Source organism: Stomoxys calcitrans, chromosome 5 (assembly GCF_963082655.1).
Source record: "Stomoxys calcitrans chromosome 5, idStoCalc2.1, whole genome shotgun sequence".
In the NCBI taxonomy this organism is placed as follows: Eukaryota; Metazoa; Arthropoda; class Insecta; order Diptera; family Muscidae; genus Stomoxys; species Stomoxys calcitrans.
Window position 1 is genome coordinate 153,752,520 of NC_081556.1, and position 24,931 is coordinate 153,777,450.

The 24,931-nt window shown below is 35.6% G+C and overlaps 2 protein-coding genes across 3 annotated transcripts in view; one reads left to right on the forward strand and one right to left on the reverse strand.

Moving 5' to 3' along the window:
- The window catches only part of LOC106083511 (facilitated trehalose transporter Tret1), a 29,352-nt gene extending 21,147 nt beyond the window's left edge, over positions 1-8,205 (reverse strand). For both annotated transcript variants that reach the window (XM_059368871.1, XM_059368870.1), the window contains exons 1-2: positions 8,130-8,205; positions 129-438 (exon numbers count right to left, since the gene is read on the reverse strand). In XM_059368871.1, the coding sequence (XP_059224854.1) occupies positions 129-209 (81 nt within the window). In that variant the 5' untranslated portion in view covers positions 210-438; positions 8,130-8,205. The remainder of the gene's footprint in view (positions 1-128; positions 439-8,129) is intronic.
- The window catches only part of LOC106083512 (RING-box protein 2), a 69,112-nt gene that overhangs the window by 28,499 nt on the left and 15,682 nt on the right, over positions 1-24,931 (forward strand). The window lies entirely within an intron of this gene.

Below are 24,931 nucleotides of genomic sequence, written 5' to 3' on the forward strand. Positions count from 1 at the left end.
CAAGGTCTACGGTTTTATTTACTTTTTCTTACGGAAAGAAAGAACTTTTAAACAAAGTTGTGTAATTTCAAAAAAAAATGTCTATTGATCAATATAAAAAATAATTAAAAGAATAGTTTTATACTTACCCTTGACAACCGATCCTTTAATTTACCCATAGCATTGCCCAGGGGCTGATGCCCACTGCCCCGATTATCTCGTCCGCTCATCTCAAAATCTGGAATTTAGATTAATGATTGTTTTGTTGTTCTTCTTAAAAACAGGCCGTTTTTAAATACCAAAATAAATATATAATTTAATTGGCAATGATTTATGGTTTGTTGTTGTTGTTTATTTTTGTTTTAAAAATTAAATAACACAGCAAAGAAAAATAACTACCGCCTCGCATGCAAAAGTGTTTTTTTTATTTGTTTTTGTTGTAAACGGTTGTTGTCAATGCTGTAAATAAAAATAACGGAAAAGAGAAAAAAGAACACTCAGTGAGATAGCTTAAGAGCAGAAATGGTTTTTGTAGAATCAGCTGTGCTAAGAGAACTACTTGGTTAAAGAGCATCCAAGTGTTGTTGTACGTTATAGTCAAGACGTTCTTTTTACCCAAACTTAACGCCATGAGTGTCTGGCATTCGCATTGCATAGAATAATGAGTGCAACAAAGATTGTTTTTATATTTTTATTATTGTGTTATTATTATAAATGCCACTGACGGTTTGTTGTTGTGTGCTTTTATTTTATTAATTTTTCGCCTACACTTGCAGTTTTCGTTGTTCATCGTTCGTAATAAGCATTGTATGAAAATGTTTCGTACAAGAAATATAATATTTTATTTATTTATTATTTTTTTTTTTTCATTTTATTATGCCCTCCTCCTTCTGAGGTTAAAGCAATTCTTTAAGCGTTCATTGTTCTTGTATTTGATTGTTGAAGCTATGTATTAGAGACAATAGTTTGTAGCAAAAATTGCATGTATATTCTGACATATTTGCCCTTATTATGGAAAATTGGGTGATACATTCAAAATCTATGAACAAATCTTTATAACATAAATATTTGGGAATAATAATAGAGATCAGTTAAAAAATATGTCTACTTTGACAAATTAATTTGATATTAGTTTTAACATTTTTAAATTTCTGAACATTCTAGCATAGTTAAAGCATTGGATGGGTATTAAAATATACACAAATATATAGGAATATTTGTATATATTTTAATACCCACCAACGAAGGATGGGGGTATATTAATATTGTCATTCCGTTTGCAGCACATCGAAATATCCATTTCCGACCCTATAAATCTTATATATAAAATTCAATTTGTGTACCATGAAATTTCAGATTGTGTAGGTTGGTCTAGAAGGAAACATAGGCTATACAAATTTTTGATATCGGGAGGGGGGCGGACCCTCCCCCTTACCCCAAAAGTACTACCCAAAAATAAAAGTGGACCAATCGGCACAATATGGGATTCAAATGAAAGGTATTCAAGAGTAAAGAATATATAGACTGAAAAACGGCAGAACCGATTTTCTCGAAATTTTCGCATATTGTGTAGGTTGGTCTGGAAGGAAACATAGGCTATATAATTATTCGATATCAGACGGAAGCCGGACCCTCCCCCGTTACCCCAAAAATACAAACCAAAATCAAAAGTGGACCGATCAAGACAATATAGGTATCAAATGAAAGGCATTGGAGAGTAGAATACAAATATGTTATTAAAATTTAAGTCTAAGTACGCATCGGGCCGCCCCAACCCCAAAACTCCTCTAAACAGATATATTCGAAGTTCATGGCAATATGGGACTCAAATGAAAATTATTAGGCAGTAGATCGCAAATATGGTATAAAACATTAGGTTCAAGTAATGGGAGGTCGCCCACCCCCAAATACCCCCAAATGGGTATATTAGCCGACCATGGCTATATGTGGCTCAAATCAAAGGTATTTGGGAGTAGATTACGAATATGGTATTAAAATTTGCGTTCAAGACTAGGTGGCGTTTTTCCTCCTAAAGATACGTCAAATGGCTTATTTGACCTATTATGACAAAATGGGACTCAAATGGAAGGTATTTGAGAGTTAATTTGATATCCAATTTTGGAGCCAAATGTTTTGGGGTACGCTCTAAAGCACCCTTTAATTTCATTTCAGTTGGGAATAAAGAACGAATTTAATATATATTTTCAGTGTAAAGTGCCGGTGGCCGCCCCAGCCCCAAAAACACCCTTCAAACGGTTCATATTTACCGGCCATGGCAATATAGGGATCAAATTAAAGGGATTTGGAAGTGCAGCACGAATTTGATTTCCATATTTGAGTCGAAATGTCTGAGGTGCCATCCCTCCCCTAAAAAGCACTGCTCATTACCCTAATTTTTAAAAACACCAGGAACCGTCACCCATCAATGAGTGCTTTCCGATTCAGGGCAAAGTGTCCCCACCCTAAAAAGATATTAGAGAGTTAAAGGCGCAGCGGAGCGGGCCCGGTTCGGCTAGTTATATATATACTTGTTAGTAGTAAACATCTAAGACGATCTAGCCATGTCCGTCCGTCGGTCTCTTGTAAACACGCTACAGTCTTTCAAAATGGAGATATTGAGGTGAAACTTTGCACAAATTCTTTTTTTGTCCATAGGCAGGTTAAGTTCGTAAATGGGATGTATCCGACTATATCTTGATATAGCCCCCATACAGACCGATCCCATTAAAGCTACATTTATTATTCGATTTCGCGGAAATGCTTGTTCAATACGGCCCGGATTGGTCAGATAATACCTGCCATATAGATCGATCTCTCGATTTAGGGTCTTGGGTCCATAAAAGACGCATTTATTATCCGATTTCGCTGATATTTGGGACAGTGAGTTGTTTTAGGCCTCTCGACATCCTTGTTTAATTTGGCCAAGATCAGTCCAGGTTTGGATTTCGCAGAAATTTGGTATAGCGGGTTGTGTTAGGCTCCTCGATATCCCCTTTCAATTCCAGATCGGTTCAGATATGAATATAGCTGTCATATATACCGATCTCCCGATTTAGGTTCTTGAGACAATAAAAGCACGTTTATTGCTCGATTTTGCTAAAATTGGCACAGTGAGCTCCTCGACATTCTTATTCAATATGGTTCAGATGATTTCTTGTTTAGTAAAAAATTGCTTCTGCCCGATTTTCAGCAAACCTTTTGTTTTTACAGTAAACGTTTTTGTTTATTTTATACAATCTTAGGTCAGTACTCTGCGGGGTTACAAATATAATGACGATGTTTTGTGGGTCCTGGTTTAAAAAAGATTGAAGACACACGACTAGAAATCGCAAATGCTAGCAGCTTGACTTGAAGACCTTAATGACATTTAAGTCATTGCCTTAAATTTTTTCACTACTAATAATAATTTTACCATTAAATGCAATTTGCAATTCATCATTTTAGGTACGTCATAAGAGTCAATGTGACTTTGGATTAGCAATGCATTTGCGGTATTTTAAGGGCTATTGATTTTTCTTTGGTGATTTACAAAGAGTCACTCTACATTAAGGAAAATGGTTTTAATCATAAAATAAAATGTAATTAAATCGCAATTTCCTAAGTTGATAAAATAACGTTTTTTTTTAAGTTTCTTTAATATAAAAGCGGAATTGTGGCAATGATTTGTATGTCTCTCTTAGTACATTTAAATTTATATAAAGAAGACAATTCATAAGATATTACAACGTTTTGAAAAGTGTCCCTATTATTTTTCAAAGTGAATTTACCGAAAAAACTTCCGTAACGAGTATCCGTGAATTATATGAGATTTAATATAAAATTTAAGTTTACCATTCAAAGCCCAACATGTCTACGAATATTCAGGTTCAGCCTTATACAGAAGGTTTCCTACTGAGCTCACAAAAGGCGCATTTTTTTATCCGATTATGCTGAAATTTTGACTGGACAAAATTTGGAAAAGTGAATATATTCGGCATCCTTACCAGATTTGGTTTAGTTTGGTCTATATTAAAGTGTAGCTGTATATAGGGCGATACCACGAAAAAAGTTTTTGGGTTCACAAAATTTTACGAAATTGGATAAGATGAACAAAGTAGCCGACACGAAGTGTTCCCAAGTTCACTGTCAAACTACAAATGTCAGCTACATGGTATTTGTTTTACTGACAGCTGATAATATTGTTCACAAGCATTCGCTTCTGAGTTTATTAATGAAGAAATTTATAGTGTAATAGTTTTATTGCGTTATATAAAGCTGGAAAATCACAACCGGCTTTCGTTGCCGAAATCAAACACCTCAAAGTGAACAAAATGTTTGTGTATCTCACCATAAATCGTTTGAATGATACGATGCAACAACACCTGAATGGTTCGGCGAGTGAAGCCTCGAATTCATTGAAATCCACTCCTTAATGGCAGTAGAAAGGATGCTACCTATATTGAATTCTGATTCGGACCATAATCGAATTGAAGGTAGGATACCATAGTAGAAGTCAATGTGTAAAATTTCAACCATTCGAATAAGAATTGCGTCCTTTAGGTGCTCAAGAAGTAAAATAGGGAAATCGGTTTATATGGGAGCTGTATCAGCCTATAGACCGATTCAGATCATATTTGACATGTATGTTGAAGGTCATGGGAGAAGTCGTTGTACAAACTTTTAGCCAAATTGGATAATAATTACGCCCTCTAGAGGCTTAAAAAGTCAAGATCCCAGATCGGTTTACATGACAGCTATATCAAAACATGGACCGATATGGCCCATTTACAATCCCAATCGACCTACACTAAGAAGTATTTGTGCTAAATTTCAAGTGACTAGCTTTACTCCTTCGAAAGATAGCGTGCTTTCGACAAACAGACGGACGGACGGGCAGACATGGCTAGATCGGTTTAAAATGTCATGACGATCAAGAATATATATACTTTATGGGGTCTTAGACGAATATTTCGAGGAGTTACAAACAGAATGACGAAATTAGTATACCCCCAACCTATGGTGGAGGGTATAAAAACAATCCCAAAATGGTAGTGTTTACTCCCACCTAGTTCATATCGAGCAAAAGTTAATGGATTCAGAAATTAAGATTTTTTCCACAAATTTTTGTCTTTTGAATTTTTTCATACATAAAAAACTTAGACGTTTTTACCCATGTTATGACCTTCAATAACCATATATGCGGTCATAGACTGATAAACTTTACTTGTTATTATGGAATTTATATCTTAAAACATAGAAATACTATAATAGATCTTAACTTCACGTCTTTTTATACCCACCACCGAAGTATGGGGGTATATTCATTTTGTCATTCCGTTTGCAACGCATCGATATATCCATTTCCGATCCTATGCAAATTGCAAATTTTGCCCATGAACATTCCAATAAGGAGCAAGGGCAAACATCTCACATATCAATGAGCGCTGTCCGATTCAAGTTTAAGCTCAATGATAAGGGGCCTCCTTTTTACAGCCGAGTCCGAACGGCGTGCCGCAGTGGGACACCTCTTTGGAGAGAAGTTTTACATGGCATAGTACCTCACAAATGTTGCCAGCATTAGGAGAGGAAAACCACCGCTGAAAATTTTTCTGATGGTCTCGCCAGGATTCGAACTCAGGCGTTCAGCGTCATAGGCGGACATGCTGACCTCTGCGCTACGGTGGCCTCCTTTCCGATCCTATAAAGTACATATATTCTTGATCAGCGTAATAATCTAAGACGATCTAGCTATGTCCGTCCGTCTGTCTGTTGAAATCACGCTACAGTCTTTAAAAATAGAGATATTGAGCTGAAACTTTGCACAGATTCTTTTTTTTTGTCCATAAGCAGGTTAAGTTCGAAGATGAGCTAAATCGTAAAAGCCACATATGTTATCCGATTTTTCAGAAATTTGGGAAAGTGAGTTGTGTTAGGCCCTTCGACATCCTTCTTCAATTGGTGATTTGGACATAGCTGCCATATAGACCGATCTCTCGATTTTAAGTTTTGGACCCATAAAAGGCGCATTTATTGTCCGATTTTGCTGAAATTCGGGACAGTGAGTTGTGTTAGGCCATTCGACATCCTACTTTAATTTGGCCCAGATCGGTCCAGATTTGGATATAGCTGCCATATAGACCGATCTTTCGTTTTAAAATTTTGGACCCACAAAAGGCGCATTTTTTGTCCAATTTCGCCGAAATTTGGGACAGTGAGTTATGTTAGGCCCTTCGACAGCCCCCTTCGATTTGGCCCAGATCGGTTCGGATTTCAGATCAATCTCTCGATTTTAAGTCTTGGACCCTTCAAAAGCACATTTATTATCCGTTTTCGCTGAAATTTGACACAGTGACTTATGTTAGGCTTTTTGACATGCCTTTCTTATATGGTTCAGGTCGATCTATATTTAGATATGATCTCCAAAAAGAACCAATATTTTGTTTTACAAAATTGAACAATGACTTGTACTTATTAGACCTCTCAATATCCGTGTCGAATTTGTTGTAAACCGGACCATATCTCGATATAGGGAGATATGGTCCGGTTTGCAACATTATGCATTTTTCACCGGATTATGACGAAAGGTTGTTTACATATATACCCGATGTGGGTGGGTATCCAAAGTTCGGCCCGGCCGAACATAACGCCTTTTTTAATTCTTCTTAAAGGAAAAGATCTTTCAAAATGTTACAAAATATCATTAAATGTTAGGAAATTGACTTGTAAAATAAAAAATAAAATAAAATTTTATAGTCTTGCTTCTTTGGCTCGGAATAATTAACAAAATCCTTCGATCAAAGAAAAACATTTTTAATTTTTTTTTTAGCTACAAAATCATATGGAAGATACTCTTCAGCCCTTTCTAACTTAACACACTTTTCTTGCTTTATATTTATTTTTCAAATATTCCCTGTCTATGTCAGTATTTCCAAGAATTTTCCAATTACCACATTTAATAACATTGATCCTTGAATGGCATAAAAGAAGGAGGGCATACAAATTCGTTGCGAACGATTATTTGGCGCGCTTTTTTCACTTGTTGTCTTACAGATGCAATCGTCTTCTCTGCGCGGTATATTTATTTTATTTTTATTAGCTGAATAATACTATTCAAGTTTACTTAAGAATAGCAGCAATGTCTTACATTCAGACAAATGCACATTTAGACAGACGACGTGTTTATTTGCACCCGAAATGTAAAATTTCTTGCACCAATAGTTCAGAGTCTATTTGGTGTGTATATTTGTTAGTTTTTAATTTTGTTTTTATTGAAAAAACAAAACGCTAAATAGGAGGAGAAGAAGAACAACACTGCACTGATTTGTCACTTTTGTTCTATTTTTAAAAAAAAAATTAACAATTCACGGTCTTGTCACACGATCTTTTGTTTTGCACCATCACGTTTAGAAACTTGCAAATCGAAAGAAATGTTTTTTGTTTCATTTGCTGAAATACAGCTACACTATGCCCTTGGCGCGGATTTTGTCAACCGTCACGAGTATCTAAAAATTAAATAAACATTTTTGTGTTTTTTGTAAATTTTCTTTTAAAGAAAAAATTCGATTTTTTTCGTTTTTATTTTTGTAATGTTACGTAAATTATTTCTCATAAAGAAGGTGCACTTTTTTCAATTTTTTATGACTGATTACAATTTTTTTGTATTTTAACTCCCTTCAAGTTTAACTTATTTTAAAATTCTAGACCAGATTTTCACTTTTATTAACATCACTTTTGTTTCCATGTTCTGTTCTGTTCTGTTATGGAATTCACTGTTACCGCGACGTAATTTTTGTACTAAGTTGGATCAAAAGTTGTAAGCCCACGAGTCAAAGTTTCTGCATTCTTACGGAACTGGAAATATTTGAAAAAATGCACGTTTCATTCGCACCACGCGGTCGGCCTACATTTGTTTTGATAATGTTGCGCATTCGATTAAAATAAATTAAAAAGGCATATTTAAACATTCAATATCAATCTTTTTAGAATAATAGAATATTTAATTTTTTCTCTATTTTTTTATATTTAATCAAAGTTTTTTTTAAAAATTTTCCATTTCACGTAACATTATATTTCTTTGATTTTTATCTAAAAATTCATTTAGTTTTCTTCTTTTATCCATCAGTATTCGTTAGCCGTTTGTATTTTTTCGTTAAATAACCGCCGTTTTTTACCTTTTGTTTATTGATTACATATATCCAAAGGGGAACTAAAGCAAGAAATTTGAATGTCAGTTGTTTATATAGTCAACGGTTGGCCAACTCTGTACGTCTGTCCCCACTTTAAGTGTAGAACTTGATTTCTTGTTGTAATCATTCACTTACATTTACACAGAGAAAAAGAGAAAGAGAGAGAGAGAGAGCATGAGGGAGCCAAAAGAGATCTCCAACACTATTACATTTATTATTATTTTCGTTGGTGGTATTTGGTTAAGGAATCCCCCCTTTCTTTGTATTCGCTAAATAACCACAAAAATGCATTTGTGTGCTGGGGTTGCCGTTTGATATTGGAATAATGAGCAATTTTATAAATTTCTTCTTCTTATGATATGGAACCCAGAATCTGTTTCTGGATTTGTCTGATAAAGCCAACGAATTGAAAAACAATTGCATTGGTGAGAAAGTATGCGAGGGATCAAGGAAGTACGGACAGCTATGCCAAGATGCTACTCCACACTGTTGAAGAATGTGGATGTTCAAAGATGGTGACGGCCAAGAGTCGTTCGTTATTTTAGTTGTTTGACCCGTATGTGATCCACTCTTCAATTCTAATCGTTTCTATATAATGGCGCATAAACACTGTTTAATGTTCAGCCGAATCCAATGGATAGATAATTTGAACAACTTAATCGCACGGAGCACAACACCATCAGATAAAAAGAACTTAACATAGAATGTAAAGCCTCTGGACATATGTCTAGAAATATTGCTGTGACCAGGGCCACGAGGAAAAAAATTTTCTTTGATCAAGCTATTTATTTGTCACAATTGATACCTAATATCGCAGGCAGTTTGGACAACACATTGTTTGACCCGCAAAAAGGTGAACAAATAAAAAGGCTTTAAGTTCATTCGGGCTGAACTTTGGATACCCACCACCGCGATGATGATGGTGGTGAGTATCCGATTTTTACCAACACTGATAGCGTTTGTTAAAAGTAGTTTAAGAAGAACATGAAGTAAAGGGTGATTTTTTTGAGGTTAGGATTTTCATGCATTAGTATTTGACAGATCACGTGGGATTTCAGACATGGTGTCAAAGAGAAAGATGCTCAGTATGCTTTGACATTTCATCATGAATAGACTTACTAACGAGCAACGCTTGCAAATCATTGAATTTTATTACCAAAATCAGTGTTCGGTTCGAAATGTGTTCATTCACCGTAACGTTGCGTCCAACAGCATCTTTGAAAAAATACGGTCCAATGATTCCACCAGCGTACAAACCACACCAAACAGTGCATTTTTCGGGATGCATGGGCAGTTCTTGAACGGCTTCTGGTTGCTCTTCACTCCAAATGCGGCAATTTTGCTTATTTACGTAGCCATTCAACCAGAAATGAGCCTCATCGCTGAACAAAATTTGTCAAAATTTGAACACATTTCGAACCGAACACTGATTTTGGTAATAAAATTCAATGATTTGCAAGCGTTGCTCGTTAATAAGTCTATTCATGATGAAATGTCAAAGCATACTGAGCATCTTTCTCTTTGACACCATGTCTGAAATCCCACGTGATCTGTCAAATACTAATGCATGAAAATCCTAACCTCAAAAAAATCACCCTTTATAAATCATGATATGTAACACGTAACATAAGCCATTAGAAACATAAGCTCACAGTTATGAAAGCACTGAACGAAATAGCAATAATATCAATCAAAGTTTAATAACTGAACATAGTTTATTACATGAATACTCTTTGAACCACTTTGGTAGGCTAAGAAACGACTGTCTAAGCGAAATCGCTATCTTTCCCCATTGAACTGTCGACCATGTATCATCTCCATCAAAACGAAATGAAACTCTGATAATAATTCCCGAACTCATTTTTATACCCTCCACCATAGGATGGGGGTATACTAACTTCGTCATTCTGTTTGTAACACCTCGGAATATACGTCTGAGGCCCCATAAAGTATATATATTCTTGATCGTCATGATATTTTAAGTCGATCTAGCCATGTCCGTCCGTCTGTCCATCTGTCCGTCCGTCCGTCTGTCTGTCGAAAGCACGCCAACTTTCGAAGGAATAAAGCTAGCCGCTTGAAATTTTGCACAAATACTTTTTATTAGTTCAGGTCGGTTGAGATTGTAAATGCGCCAAATCGGTTCATGTTTTGATATAGCTGCCATTAAACCGATCTTGGGTCTTGACTTCTTGGGCCTCTAGAGGGCGCAATTCTCATCCAAATTGACTGAAATTTTGCACATGGTGTTTTGGTATCACTTCCAACAACTGTGTCAAGTATGATTCAAATCGGTTCATAACTTGATAAAGCTGCCATATAAACCGATCTTGGGTCTTGACTTTTTGAGCCCATAGAGCGCAATTCTCATCCGATTTGGCTGAAATTTTGCACGTAGTGTTTTGGTATCACTTCCAACAACTGTGTCAAGTATGATTCAAATCGGTTCATAAACTGGTATAGCTGTCATATAAACCGATCTTGGATCTTGACTTCTTGAGCCCATAGAGCGCGCAATTCTCATTCGATTGGCTGAAATTTAGCAATAATTGTGCTTAGTATGGCGCAAATCGGTACATAACCTGATATAGCTTCCATATAAACCGATCTCCCCATTTTGTTTCTTGAGCCCCTACATAGCGCAATTCTTATCCGAATGAACTGATATATTACGCAATAACTTCTACAATGTTCAGCATTCATTTATGGTCCGATTTGGACTTTAACTTGTTATATTTCCAATAGCACAACAGTTCTTATTCAATATTCTTTGTTTGCCTAAGAAGAGTGTCGCGCATAGAACTCGACAAATGCGATCCATATTTATCAAACTCAATTCATAATTTGTGATACTGGTTTGCTTTGAGGAGCAATCCTAGGTATTAGTGTTATAAGCGATTTAACATTACCCATAAATAATTCCCGAGCCTAAAGCTAGCAAACTATAGATATTCGCAAAATTCGATATTTTCCATATTTTTAATAATAAAAATCGATAGTATCGATACTATCGTTTATTTTCTATCATCTAATTTACTAAAATTTAAACAAAATTTAAGTCCATTTATTTGAGAAACTGTCTGATTTAGCGGATGTGAACATTCGCAAGTTATTGGGCTTTTTAAAGCGATCTGGATGGTTCACCGGTAGGAACTAGAAGGCATCTTCCTTCTTCGGTTCCTGTGGTATAACAATGGACGAAAACGTCTAAGTAAGTCTGATGGCAGACTGTCACTTAAACCTTACCTAACCTAGCCCAATAAGAAGAAAATTGCGCCCTCTATAGTCTCAATAAGCAAAATCGGGAGATGTTGTAACGAAACTATATCAGGTTATGGGTCGATTCGAATGATACTTGAAATACTTAACAAGAAGGATGATTGAAAAATGTACGATCGGTATACATTCAAGATCTGATCGCTAATTTTTTGTTCAAGTTAGCAAATAGTGGAACTTTGCCGATAGTATCGATAGGAAAAATATAAATCGATATTCAGCCAAAAACTAAAATATCGATAAATATCGCCATCGATATTTTGCCAGCTCTATCCAAACCCTGTTTGGAACTCTTAACTATTTTCTCAGTATTTAGAACAATGTTTGTCATGGGGTTAAAAAGTAATATATATTCAAATTGTCGAGATCATGCCATATCCATCCTAGTTAAAAAAAACGACAGACGGACTATCAGCAAGCTGACTCAGCAGGGATTTCTGAGCCGAACTACACATTTTATCAGTGGTGCAGAGTACAGCTTGTGGTTTTGTAATCAATTCCATATAAATGTAAACATTGTTCACCAATTTCATGGTAGGAGCTAAAATACTCAACTGGATCCCTTAGAAAGCACTACATCCAACTTGGACGTCGTGGCGGCACGCGTTATCGTTAACCGATCGTCATAATATTTCGTATTTTGCTTATTGAGATCAAGAGCAAAAAGAATGGATTTAAACAAAATAATTTTAGTATTTTGGGACACTCAAATATATATGAATCAATGAACCAAAAAGTTTTCGATCAAAAATGCGCCTTCATAGGTGATGGGTGTCTGAACTCACTGTTTAAATTTTTCTCCGAAAACCGGCATTAAATGCGCCTCTTATGCCCCAAAACCTTAAATTGGAAGAAGGATCTAAACGGTAACTACATATATCTAGAAATGGGCCGATATCGACTATACTCTGAACTGATATCAAGGGGTCAATAAATGTGGCATTATTGGGATCAAAACCACCTTAAATCGGGAGATCCGTTTATATACCAGCTATATCAAAATATGGTTCAAAATAGGACATACTCGACACAAATGTCGGGGGGCTAAAGTTCCTAAATGGGTCATGCCCAGCACTGATGTAGAGCAGATTAATACAAGACGTTATTCCAAATTTCAGTAATTCTCCAAATTTAAATAGTGCTGACGTGGCTAAGATATCATATCTTAAGGAAGATGGGCATAAAAATCTTGTTAGACATTCATAAAAATTATATGGAAAACAATCTTTTGACACCCAATCTCCGCTATCGCAGATCTTTCTACGATAAGAATGAACAGATAAAAATTCACCTGCACTGATTACCGGTCCACAGTGAAACTATAGAGCAGACGAGATTGCAAAACAACTAAATACCCAGAACGTTCACGTGGAAATGGATTCTGTAGATATGCTGTAAGCAACATGTGAGCAAATTCTTTGCGATATGGTCACTTCCAATTAATTCTTTGACAAATTGTTATGCTTTTTAATGCAATCGGCGTGATTTAACGGTAGGAACAAGAAGATACCTTCCTTATCTTGTGCATATGGTGTCACAATGAACTAAAATGTCTATGTGGGTCTGATTGTGGAATGCACCTATGACCTAACATAACCAAGTAAGAAGTGCTAAGTTCGGCCGGGCCAATTCTTGGAAACCCACCACCATGGATTCTGATACAATTTTACACAAATTCAGTCAGGCAAAAATGTAATCTTCTTGGGACGTCGGGAGATTGGATAAATGGGTGGTATATCAGGTTACGTATTGATTTGGGCCCTGCTTGGCACAGTTATTGAAGGTACATGAACAATTTCAGCAAAATTGGATTAAAATTTCGGCTTCTAGGGGCTCAAGAAGTAAAATCGGGGGATCGGTTTTTATGGGGGCTATATCTATTTATGGACCTATCAAGGCGGGATTTGTTGGTATGTTTGAGAGTATAAATGTATTTTAGGTACAAATTTTCAGACAAATTGGACAAAAATTTAGGCTTCAAAATCAAATCCGGGGATGGTTTATATAGTCCTGAATCAGTTAATAGACCGATTAGGATCTTATTTGTCGCGGATGTTCAAAGTCAGAACTGAAGTCTTGATGCCACATTTCAGCCGAATATGAAAACTGAGGCCCCTAGGTGATCAGAAAGTCAAAACCGGAAATCTGCCTATACGGGGCTATATTAATTAACAGGCCGATTGTAATCTTGTTGAGAGTCAAAACAGAAGTCTCTACCAAATTTCAGCCATATCGGATAAAAATTTACCCTCTAGGGGATCAAGAAATCAAAACTGGAGATCGGTTTACAATACCCCTTGATTAGAGATAGGTTTCTACCGGGTAAATATAGGGCAGCTATATCCAAATATAGTACGATCTAATCCACACTTCACAGAAATTTCATCGAAATTGGATGAAAAACTGCCAATTTACTGCCTCAAGACTTTAAGTCTGGAGATCGGTCTATATAGCGGCTATATATAACTAAAATCCGATTTTGTGAGATGAGAAGGTCAGGTTTTATACAAAGAATACGAAATCATCAAAAAATTTTTTGGAAATGTTTTTATACCCAAGATATCTGCAAAATTATAAATAACTAACCCGTAACTCATAATCTACATAAATTAGAAGTACTTTCAAGCGATTTCGACAGATAAAATGACAAAACGATCAAGAATATATATACTTTGTGGGGCGCAGATCAATATTTCGAGGTTCTACAACCGGAATGACTAGTTTGGTACACCCCCCATCCAATGGTGGTGGGTTGGAAAATTCGTCCGAGAAATATGCTGCCAAAGGCCATGTTAATTAAGGTGAGCGCTACCTTGACCTTTGACCGAACTTTTGTGAAACTCCCTTTAAGGGATGGTTTTTGGTGCATAATTTTGCAATTTTGAAACAAACTTTGCTGAAAAGATTTCCGAAAAATATAAACATATAAAGCATGGTTAAGGAACTATTTTGAATGTGAGCCACATCTAAAAGTAAGTTTTTCAAGATTTCTTTTGACATTTCTCAATTTCAGGCTGACTCAATTTGAGCCATGGAAAACCGTTAAAGTTATTCAAAACAATATAGGCTCGTACGACGATTTTCCTGAACAATTTTCATGTGCTTTTGATGAGAGGAATCTTCCATTCTTAACATTGCAGCTAGTTTTAGTAATTAAATTACATTCCAAATGATTGTATGACACCAAAATTCTTCATTGTTTCTTTGAGAGCACCTTGTAGCTCATTGCCTTCAAAAGTTGTTAAAAATTGCTTGGATATTTTTCAAGACATTTGGTAACCCTTTTACTTGAATGCAGTTCATTGCAATGCAAGTGAGATCAATTTTAGCAACAAGTATTAGCGGAGTGACAGAGAGAGAACACAACTGACAGCAAGAGAAGCAGTATTGGTTAAAAAACTACTGCGGCTCGATGCAGAAGTATAAATAAAAGAGTACTGCAATTTCATCAAAAACTGAATGAATTTCGTTGATACCACGAGACTTTGTTGAGACTTTTATGCAATTTTATTTAAAGTTACGAGTAACGGGTATATCACACCCGTTTGATAGATATCTCGTTTATTTATGCACATTCATATTCATATTTATCTTAGATATCTCAAGGGCAACAAATATTAAATGAATTTGTAAGTAGATCTTACATGTACTGCGACAATGTTAAGTAAGAGATCCAAATATACTATTCAAGGAGCTCGAGAGAGTCATGGGGATACCGTAAGACTCGGCTTGACAGAACGATATCAACGGTTGGTTGCTGGGCAACATTAGGTTGAAAAAATGAAAATACAGACAACCTGCCATTACACGCGATATGGGCTAAAAATGCTGATTTCTAGCATAGAAGAGGATTAAGTAGTGTGTGCAAAGCACAGGAATCCAGACATGAGTAAAATGTTCAATTTCGCCATTTTGCACCATGTTGCGTGTGGTGTACATCTTTGATTGCCCTTCATTTGGTTAATAGAGTGCTCAATGTTCACACCGAAAATAAAATTTCTGTAAAAATTATTTTCATCATTACATCTTTTACTTAAAAATTGAAATGTGACAGTAGAGTTTATAATGTAAAATTGCAAATTTGTCCATGAAAATTCCATTAAGGGCAAACCTCTGGCATATCAATGAGTGCTATCGGATTCAAGCTTAAGCTCAATGATAAGGGCCCCTTTTTTATAGCAGAGTGCGAATGGCGTGCTGCAGTGCGACATATCTGCACCCTCTTTTCAACCTAACCTATAGTCTAAATCGGTCGATAAACTGATATAGCTGCCATATTAACCGATCTCCAGATTGGACTTCTTGAGTCACTAGAGGGTGTAATTCTTATACGACTTGACTGAGACTTTAAAAATGGTATTCTGGTTTTACGTCCAACAACTGTGGCGAGTATGGTCCAAATAGGTCTTTAACCTGATATAGCTCCCATAGAAACCCATCTCCCGATTATATTTCTTGAGCCTCTAGAGAGAGCAGTTCTTATCCGATTTGGTTGATATTTTGCACAATGACTTCACCTTTAATATACATACCAACCTTTAATATTCATGCCAATTGTGGTCTGAATCAATACAGAACATGGCATAGCTCACATATACACCGATATTGCTTCTTGAGCCCCTAGAGTGCGCAGTTGTTATCTGATTTGGATGAAACATTGCACAACAACTTCATCTATGATTTAAAATTTTTATCAATTTTTCTTTTCTTGTCTATAAAATTATACCGGGCAAAGAGCTTGACAAATGCGATCCATGATGGAGGGTATATAAGATTCGGTCCAGTCGAACTTAGCACGTTTTTACTTCTTTTTTACCTAAATAAATGTAATATTGGGTTGCCCAAAAAGTAATTGCCGAATTTTCATATAGTCGGCGTTGACAAATTTTTTCACAGCTTGTGACTCTGTAATTGCGTTCTTTCTTCTGTCAGTTATTAGCTGTTACTTTTAGCTTGCTTTAGAAAAAAAGTGTAAAAAAAGTATATTTGATTAAAGTTCATTCTAAGTTTTATTAAAAATGCATTTACTTTCTTTTAAAAAATCCGCAATTACTTTTTGGGCAACCCAATATAATTGGTTTTTAAATCATTATTGCAATTTAACGGCCGTATTCACAAAACTTAATAAAGCCTTAAAATTGGTTTATTTGACAGTTCTATAAAGGAAATCTGTCAAATAAACCTATTTGAAATCTCCATTCAGTTTTGTGAAACCGACTTAATATTAAAATTGCAATTTTTGTACACACGTTTTTATGTGAATCACGCGATTGGGATCATTCATTTTGGAGAGAAAGTCAACTCTTAATTACACCTTCACATGCGCCGCATATAAATCGCAAATACGCAGTACATTTGACACGTTTTGCTTCGAGAATTTGTGAATGGGGTTTTCTTAAAATAACCGCAAATATTTCTTAATGCAAGCAAGTTTCGTATCACCTACTATGGTATGAAGTTAATATCATTTCATTATATGGTGTGTTACGTTTTGAAAATGAAGTGCCTAATGACATAACCACTTTATAGACACCAACTTTAAATTTGTCCCCCAAAATCTAAAATGGACCTATAAGGACAATATGGGTATAAAATGAAAAGTATGCGGGAGTAGATAACGAATCTGGTACACAAATTCAAGTCGAAGTATAGGGGGCCACCCCACCCCCACAAAAACGCCCAAAATGGCCACATTAACCAATTATGGAAATATGGGACTCGGTTAGTTTGTTCCATATAAACTGAAAAACGGCAGAACCGATTTTCTCGAAATTTTCGCTCATTGTGTAGGTTGGTCTGGGAAGGAAACATAGGCTATATAATTTTCGGTATCGGAAGGGGGACGGACCCTTCCCCTTATGCCAAACACACAACCCCAAATCAAAAGTGGACCGATCGGAACAATAAAGGTATCAAATGAAAGGTATTGGAGAGTAGATTACGAACATGGTATTAAAATTTGAGTCTAAGTACCCATCGGCCCGCCCCAACACCAAAACTTCCCAAACAGACATATTGAAAGTTAATTTCAATATGGGGCTCAAATGAAAGGTATTCGGGAGTAGATTTCGAATGTGGCATACAAAATCAGATCGAAGTATAGGGGGTCACGCCATCCCTCAAAAACGCCATTAGACCCATTATGACTATATCATACTTGGCTGAACCGATTTTCTTAAAATTTTCGTAGATTGTGTACGTTTGTCTGGAAGGAAACATAGACTAAATAATTTTTAGATATCGGGTGGAGGCGGACCCTCCCCCTTAACCCAAAAACGCCACCCATATCCGAAAGTGGTCCGATGGACACAACAAGGGTATCAAAAGAAAGGTTTTGGAGACCAGAAAACGAGTATGGCATTAAAATTTGGGTCCAAGCACCCAGTGGGGCACCGTAGCGCATAGGTTAGCATGTCCGCCTATGACGTTGAACGCCTGGATTCGAATCCTGGCGAGACCACAAAAAAAATTTTCAGCGGTGGTTTTCCCCTCCTAATGCTGGCAACATTTTTGAGGTACTATGCCATGTAAAACTTCTCTCCAAAGAGGTGTCACACTGCGGCACGGCGTTCGGACTCGCCTCAGCTTAAACTTGAATCGGACTGCACTCATTGATATGTGAGAAGCAATGGGAGGTCGTCCACCCCCAAATGGGCATATTAGCCGATCATGGCTATATGGGACTCAAATGAAAGGTATTTGGGAGTAGATTACGAATATGACATTAAAATTTGCGTTCAAGTCTAGGTGGCGCTTTTCCTTCTAAAGATACGTCAAATGGGGTTTTTGACCCATTATGACAATATGGGACTCAAATGATAGGTATTAGAGAAGAAAACGAATTTGACATCCAATTTTGGAGCCAAGTGTTTTGGGGTACGCCCTAAAGCACCCCCTAAACTGAACTTCATTTAAGTTGGGAATAAAGAACGATTTTGATATCCATATTTGAGTCGAAATGTTCGAGGTGTCATCTCTCCCCTAATGATAACATTACCCTAAGGAAGAACATTACCACCAGAAACCGTGAAGGGGCAAGTCCTCACACATCAATGAGTTCTTTCCGATTCAAGTTTATACTCAATGATAAGGATCCTTTTCTATAGTCCGAATGGTGTCCCGCAACCTACCTAACCTAAAAGCGGATAAACACCGCTTTGTCCGATGTTCGCGCCAGGATTAGAACCCGTTCAGCGTCATAGGCTGCAATGGCACAAATTCGATATTATGTTTTTCATATTCCGAGTTTTATATTTGCCTTAAAATGGTTTGCAGAAAATATTGCAATCCATTGTAAAGCATATAAAAGATTCGCTTATACCAAACTTGTTGTTTTTTGTTTTGGTCATTACAAATGGCCGACATTTGCGATGCGCAAAATTGTTTTTTTTTTCATTCTCTTGCAACCAAAAATATTCCACTCGTCTGCCCAAGAAGATGTTCTTACAGCCAATAACTGATGAACAAATTTATGAGAATCTGCTCACCATCATCGTCACCTTATTGGGAGGATGGTGTCATCATTATCATTGGCAGGCACGAAATAAGACAAAAAGTCCACCAAGAGTTATTTGGCTTGATAAGCATCACCCTTTCCGGTTAACATAACAATGAAGTTGCTAAATTGATTAGCAGTGTTAAATAAATTTTCAAACATTGATGTTACATTTCAATAATCACCTGTAAGAAATGTCAGTTAAATTTTTTGCTTATTAGCGCCACTAATTTGCATGTGTTTATAACACGGTGGTCCACATGTTGAATGCAAGTGGGTGGTGTTTTAGTTAGTGCAGGTTTCGCCTTAGTGTGAGTATTGGCCCCCAACCCAAAAATAAGAAAATGACGGTAAAAGTCATGTGTGCTATTGTAAATGCATGTCGATGGCAAATCCTCTCCTCTCTTGAATCTGGTGTTTTTTCACTCTCCCTCAACGATTATGATAATTATAATGGCTTTGAGAAAACCAACGGGTTTTTCTTAGCTTTAAGCACTAGTGACTAGTCAGTCGCCTACTAAACATATATACATACTCACTCACTCACACTACTTCAACCTTATCAAAAATGGGGGTCTGTCAGTTTATCGTATAGGAAAACGAAAACCACAAACACTTACATGTACACAGACAGCGAGGCGAGCCTCCTAACATCTACAATGAATATAAGCAGAAATACTTCAACAACAACAATGACAGAAAAAACTGCTGGCGTCGTATTTTCATTGCACTTACCTCCCTCGCCACCACAATTGGCAATGCATATACTAGTATATGAACTTAAATACAATCATCTCCTCGACGTATCTATATTGCATAAACTTTTGCTGTAGCGTTTTGATTCAGACATACGAGAAGTGGCAGATAATGACGAAGCTGGCAAGATACACGTAGATAGCATACAAACCGTAAGTTGCATGACGGGTTTCAAGTTCGCACCGCATGCCTACATGTCACTAGAAATACAACATTTATTGAAGTTGGATGTGTATGTTTGTGTGCTCGTTTTTGCAGTTGTTTGCCGATACCTTTCTGAAAAAGTACATTAATGGGAAGCGTAGCTTAAATATATTTTAAAAAGGGATTTTTTTTTATCTGTTGTAATAACTTGTTCGAATAATCTGAGGTTATATGTAAAATAATATAAGTAAAGATGTATTCTCCGCAAGAGATGCTTCTTTAAGATTTGATTCGAGCAAATGTAAGCATTGCATTTTAATACTCAAATCGCAGTTTCTTATTCGTTTCAAAATAAATCTTCCTCCCCTTAATTACCTTCAAAACTAACGAGGAGTACGTTTCTGGTTCATTATGTCATGATCAACAAAATAGAAATAGAACGTTCATATGATGTGGCACATGCGATGAGTTCCACACAACGTTTCAATCGATTGAAAATGGAGTAATTTTTGTTAACCATAAGTAGTTAGTTTTCATGTTTACCTACACAGAAAAAATAAAAACATGGTTCAATTAAGATATTTGTACATTCAATCAAAAAATCGCTGAAATCGGACCTATGTATAAACGAATATGTACTATTGATTGATAATTTTGTAATATGGATTTATAACAAGCTCAAAAATTCAATTAAAACTGTTATTAATTCAATAAACCAATTTATTTTAAAGTTGTCCCCTCTCTCAAATAAAATTTTTATCAATTTAATAAAAGAAAATAATATATATTTTTTGCATTAATATAAAAAATTTTGTTTTATTGTTTAAATTGCTGATAAAACATGTAATATATTGCTTTAAAATATTTATTTTTTAATTTATATATTCTAAAAGAAGAAGAAAAAATTGTCTTTCCTTTATGAGCATCACTTCATTGTCGTGGATATCGTCTGTAAAAAGTATAATGAACAAAATAATTTATATACATATAAACTGAATCGTAATAAAAACCAATCTTACCATTTTGCGCACAATACCACCAAATTTATATCAACATGAAGGAATACTGCATCTATTGTCTTCCCACACCAGCGTCAATTTCCAAGGCATTATAGTCTCTATAGGGATAATAACGTATTAAAATAAAATAATTTTTATAAATGCCTCGTCTTCCTTCTTTCATGTCCTTAAATGTGTTTCGTTTGGAATGTACATCATAATTTTTTCTGCTTTGCACTATTTCGGCATAACACTTTATAAAATATATTGCTTTTACTTAACAATTATTATTTATTTGATAGATAAAATTATTTTATTGGCAGATTATTTTATTGATATATAAAAAACACACTTTCTATTTATTTTTTTATATTTTTTGTCTACCCACTTCACAATGTGTCTGTCCATGATATACACTTGACATATATTTGGCTCATTCGCACTTCTTCGCATTACATATCGCCCACTTGCCACCAAGAATATGTAAAATTTTGGGATTTATAGTTTTTAATGGGAATTGACAAATGACGAATGTTTCCACCTTCTGTTAAAATTTTGTGTCGATAATTCAAGCCGTTATTATTTTACAACAAAAACAATTTTAATGTAAGTGCCATTTTAATTTTGATATATAAATTCTGTGACAGCGAAAGGCACTTACATTATTTTCGCCAGACACAAGTACCTCAAGTTATCATAATGAAACGTTTTTTATTTGGAGCTAGAGTACGAATCAGTTGTTTAGGTTGTAAGTAGGGCTAAGTATCTGAGTAGCACCCCATGCTCGAGCAAACCGCCAAAGGGATATATTGGCCGACCGGGATAATATTGGACTCAAATTGAAAGTCTTTAGAAGTACAGTGGCCACCAATTAACCCATATTGTTCATCCGGGACAATGTGGGACGCAAATTAAAGGTGTTTGGAAGTAAAGTACAAAGGTCATATCCAAATTTGGGGACTCCCAAAGAAACTCCCCATAAGGAATTATGGATTGATTGGAAAATATAAGATTTAAATCAAACGACCTTAGTAGAATATTACGGATTTAATATATTTGGGACGAAGGGAGCGGAGGGAGGCCCAGTTTCGGGCACTTCAGACCTCTTCAAATCGCCATTTATAAGTAAGTAAAAACACGTAAAGATTGGCTAATAGTCGATAAAAAAGCAATATTTTTAACTCAAGAATTTTATTCAAGAAATCTTTAAACATCTATATCATATTACGTTCCGATCTAGACTTTATCGGGCAAGGGTTTTGAGGTGTCAAAAACAACTCACAGTTTCAAATTTCGTTGATATCATTAAGTACAATTTGGGCCCATTCTTTCTACTTTTAATCGCAGATCGGTCTAAATTGCATCTGTATAAAAAGGTCCTATCTGGACCATATTCAGAAAGTGTGTTGGGAACCCTAATAGAAATCTATGATCTAAATTTCAGCGAAATCGGATAACAAATAAGACCATATATTGGGATATCAGTCTATATGGAGGCTACATCCAAATATGGTCCGATCTGGATCATATTCGGACCGGATGTCACGAGACTTTATACTATTCGCTGGTCTGAAATTCAGAGGAATCGGATAATAAATGCGGCTTTTATGAGCTTTAGACCCTAAATCGGTAGATCGGTCTATATGACAGCTATATCCAAATATGGTCCGGTATGGACGAAAGTTTGCATAAATGTGTAGGTGTCAGATATGAATCTGTTCAAAATTGCATTAAAATCGAATTTAAATTAAGACTTACAGCTCACTTTCCAAAAATGATATTAATTGCACTTACCTCTAAATTACTAACAACGAGGCCATTTATGTGACAGCGAAAAAGATGTAAGTGCCAAAAACACCGTTATCTTTATTTAAATGAACAAAGTTTTTTCAGCCAAAAAAGTGATACATATGTAAAAATCATATTTCAATCTAAGATATACTATGAATTATTTAGTAAAAATTTCAAATGTAGGATGGTCCAAATTTAATGCTCGAAATATATTGTAGGAAAAAAAACAGTTTTCAAAGAATTGGTTTAAAATTATTTATTATGATAACAGGATCTACAAAATATCGCCCAAAAGATACTTAATGTTCAGTTGTGACTTACCATTTACAACGTAAATTATGGTTGGATTATCTTACACTCAGAGAAATTTGTTAGTAAAAACAGCAAACATGTTTGTTGAAGCAAAATAAAGTCTGCTGAAAGTCAGCAGTATTTTTGCCGAAACAGCAAAGATTTTCTGCTGTTTACAGATGGTAAAAAGATGAAACTAGCCTACTCTGAAATTGCAAAAGTACTGCTGTAATAGCAGAACTAGCTATCTTGATTTCCACAGACGGAAAAGGGTTCATCCATATATAATGTCAAAAAGATCTTGAATATACATACTTTATGAAGGTGTAAAAAACTACAATTATATAGTCATTCAAAAGTCGACATTTTGTAAAAGTCAACTTTTTGTCAAAAAAAACGTCGAAAAAATTTTATCAAAACGACAAAAGTCAAAAATCGAAAAGTCGACTCTTCGCCCCAGTTTTCTTTCTAACTTAAACACTCGTTTTGAGCTTATTGAATGAATAATCCCTTATTTCTTGGTCATTACTATAAAATTCAATACAACAACTATCCATATACTTAGTTGCTATAGTGTTGAGTATAATTCGTTTGGCCTATTCATACGTAAACAATTCCCAGATAAAGCTAACAATAAAGTTTTGCTATTTAATCAAGGTCTTCGAAGGTTATCTCTATTTACAAATTTGTTGTGAAAGCGCCAAAGTAAACTCCATTTTCCGCGTCTACAATCAGTGCCATGTTTATTTACATTTCTCGTAACCTGCAGCCGCCGCCATATTAGATATTATACTCGTATAAACATAAATACCGGTAAAAGTGGCGAACGGCGCCATTTGTTAATATGTTTCGACTGAACCATGCGAAACTCTTGTACCCCATTGGTGCCTGTATGGTCAAAAACGAAAGAATTTGTACGCGTAATTCTCATATTTATCGTTTTGAGAAAAAAAGCTTTTGCTCTTTCTAATGATAAGTGGGTATTTTGTGGCATATGGCAGTAAAAATGGCTCTCATAAAGAAAAAGTGGTCAATGGTAGTTAAAATATCTTACGAGAGCAGTTACAAAAGTAAGTAACTTTAAATAATGGATCTTTGAGAATATTTACCAATTTTTTCCATATTTTTTCAATGTTTCAATAAAAAAATGTAAACACCGTGGCTGTAGAAACTTAAAACATATGTTTTAGAAGGTTGCCAGGTTTCACGATAGAATTTATGCATTATCATATTGGCTCAAGAAGTCAAATCGAGAGATGGGTTTATATAGGAGCTATATCAGGTTATATACCGATTTGGACCGTACTTGGCACACTTGTTGAAAGTCATAACGGAACATAACGTGCATAATTTCAGATAAATTGGACAAAAATTGCGACTTCCAGGGGCTCAAGAAGTCAATGGTTTATATGGGAGCTATATCTAAATCTAAACCTTTATGGCCCATTTGCAATCCCCAACGACCTACATCAATGTTTAGTCTCTGTGTAAAATTTCAAGCGGCTAGCTTTACGCGTTCGAGCTCTACGTGATTTCGACAGACGGGCGGACGGACATTGCTAGATCGATTCAGAACGACGAGACGATCAAGAACGTATATACTTTATGGGGTTTTAAATATTTCGAGGTGTAACGAACGGAATGACTAGATTAGTATACCCCTTCCTATGGCGGTGGGTATAAAAATGCTCTGCAAAAAACACACATCACAATAGAGATTTTGAACGGTTTTACTCGTTCACGACTCGTTGAACACGGCTTAAGTTTTGCACGCAAATACGTCATACAATCGTAGTATGTATGGTCTATTACCTCTTAAAGCTCTACGGTCCTAAAATTTGGCTGATTTGGCAAAAATTTTGTATGTAAAGTACACATGTGCACTCCATTTGTTTTTTATTTTATTTTATTTAAATTTTTGTTGTTTTCTGGATAACCAGACATTGAGAAAACTACCCTTGTTCTTTTATTAGCCTGTACAGTTACAATTATTATTACCAGTATTTTGTGTTTGAAGATAATATTTTTTTGTTCTT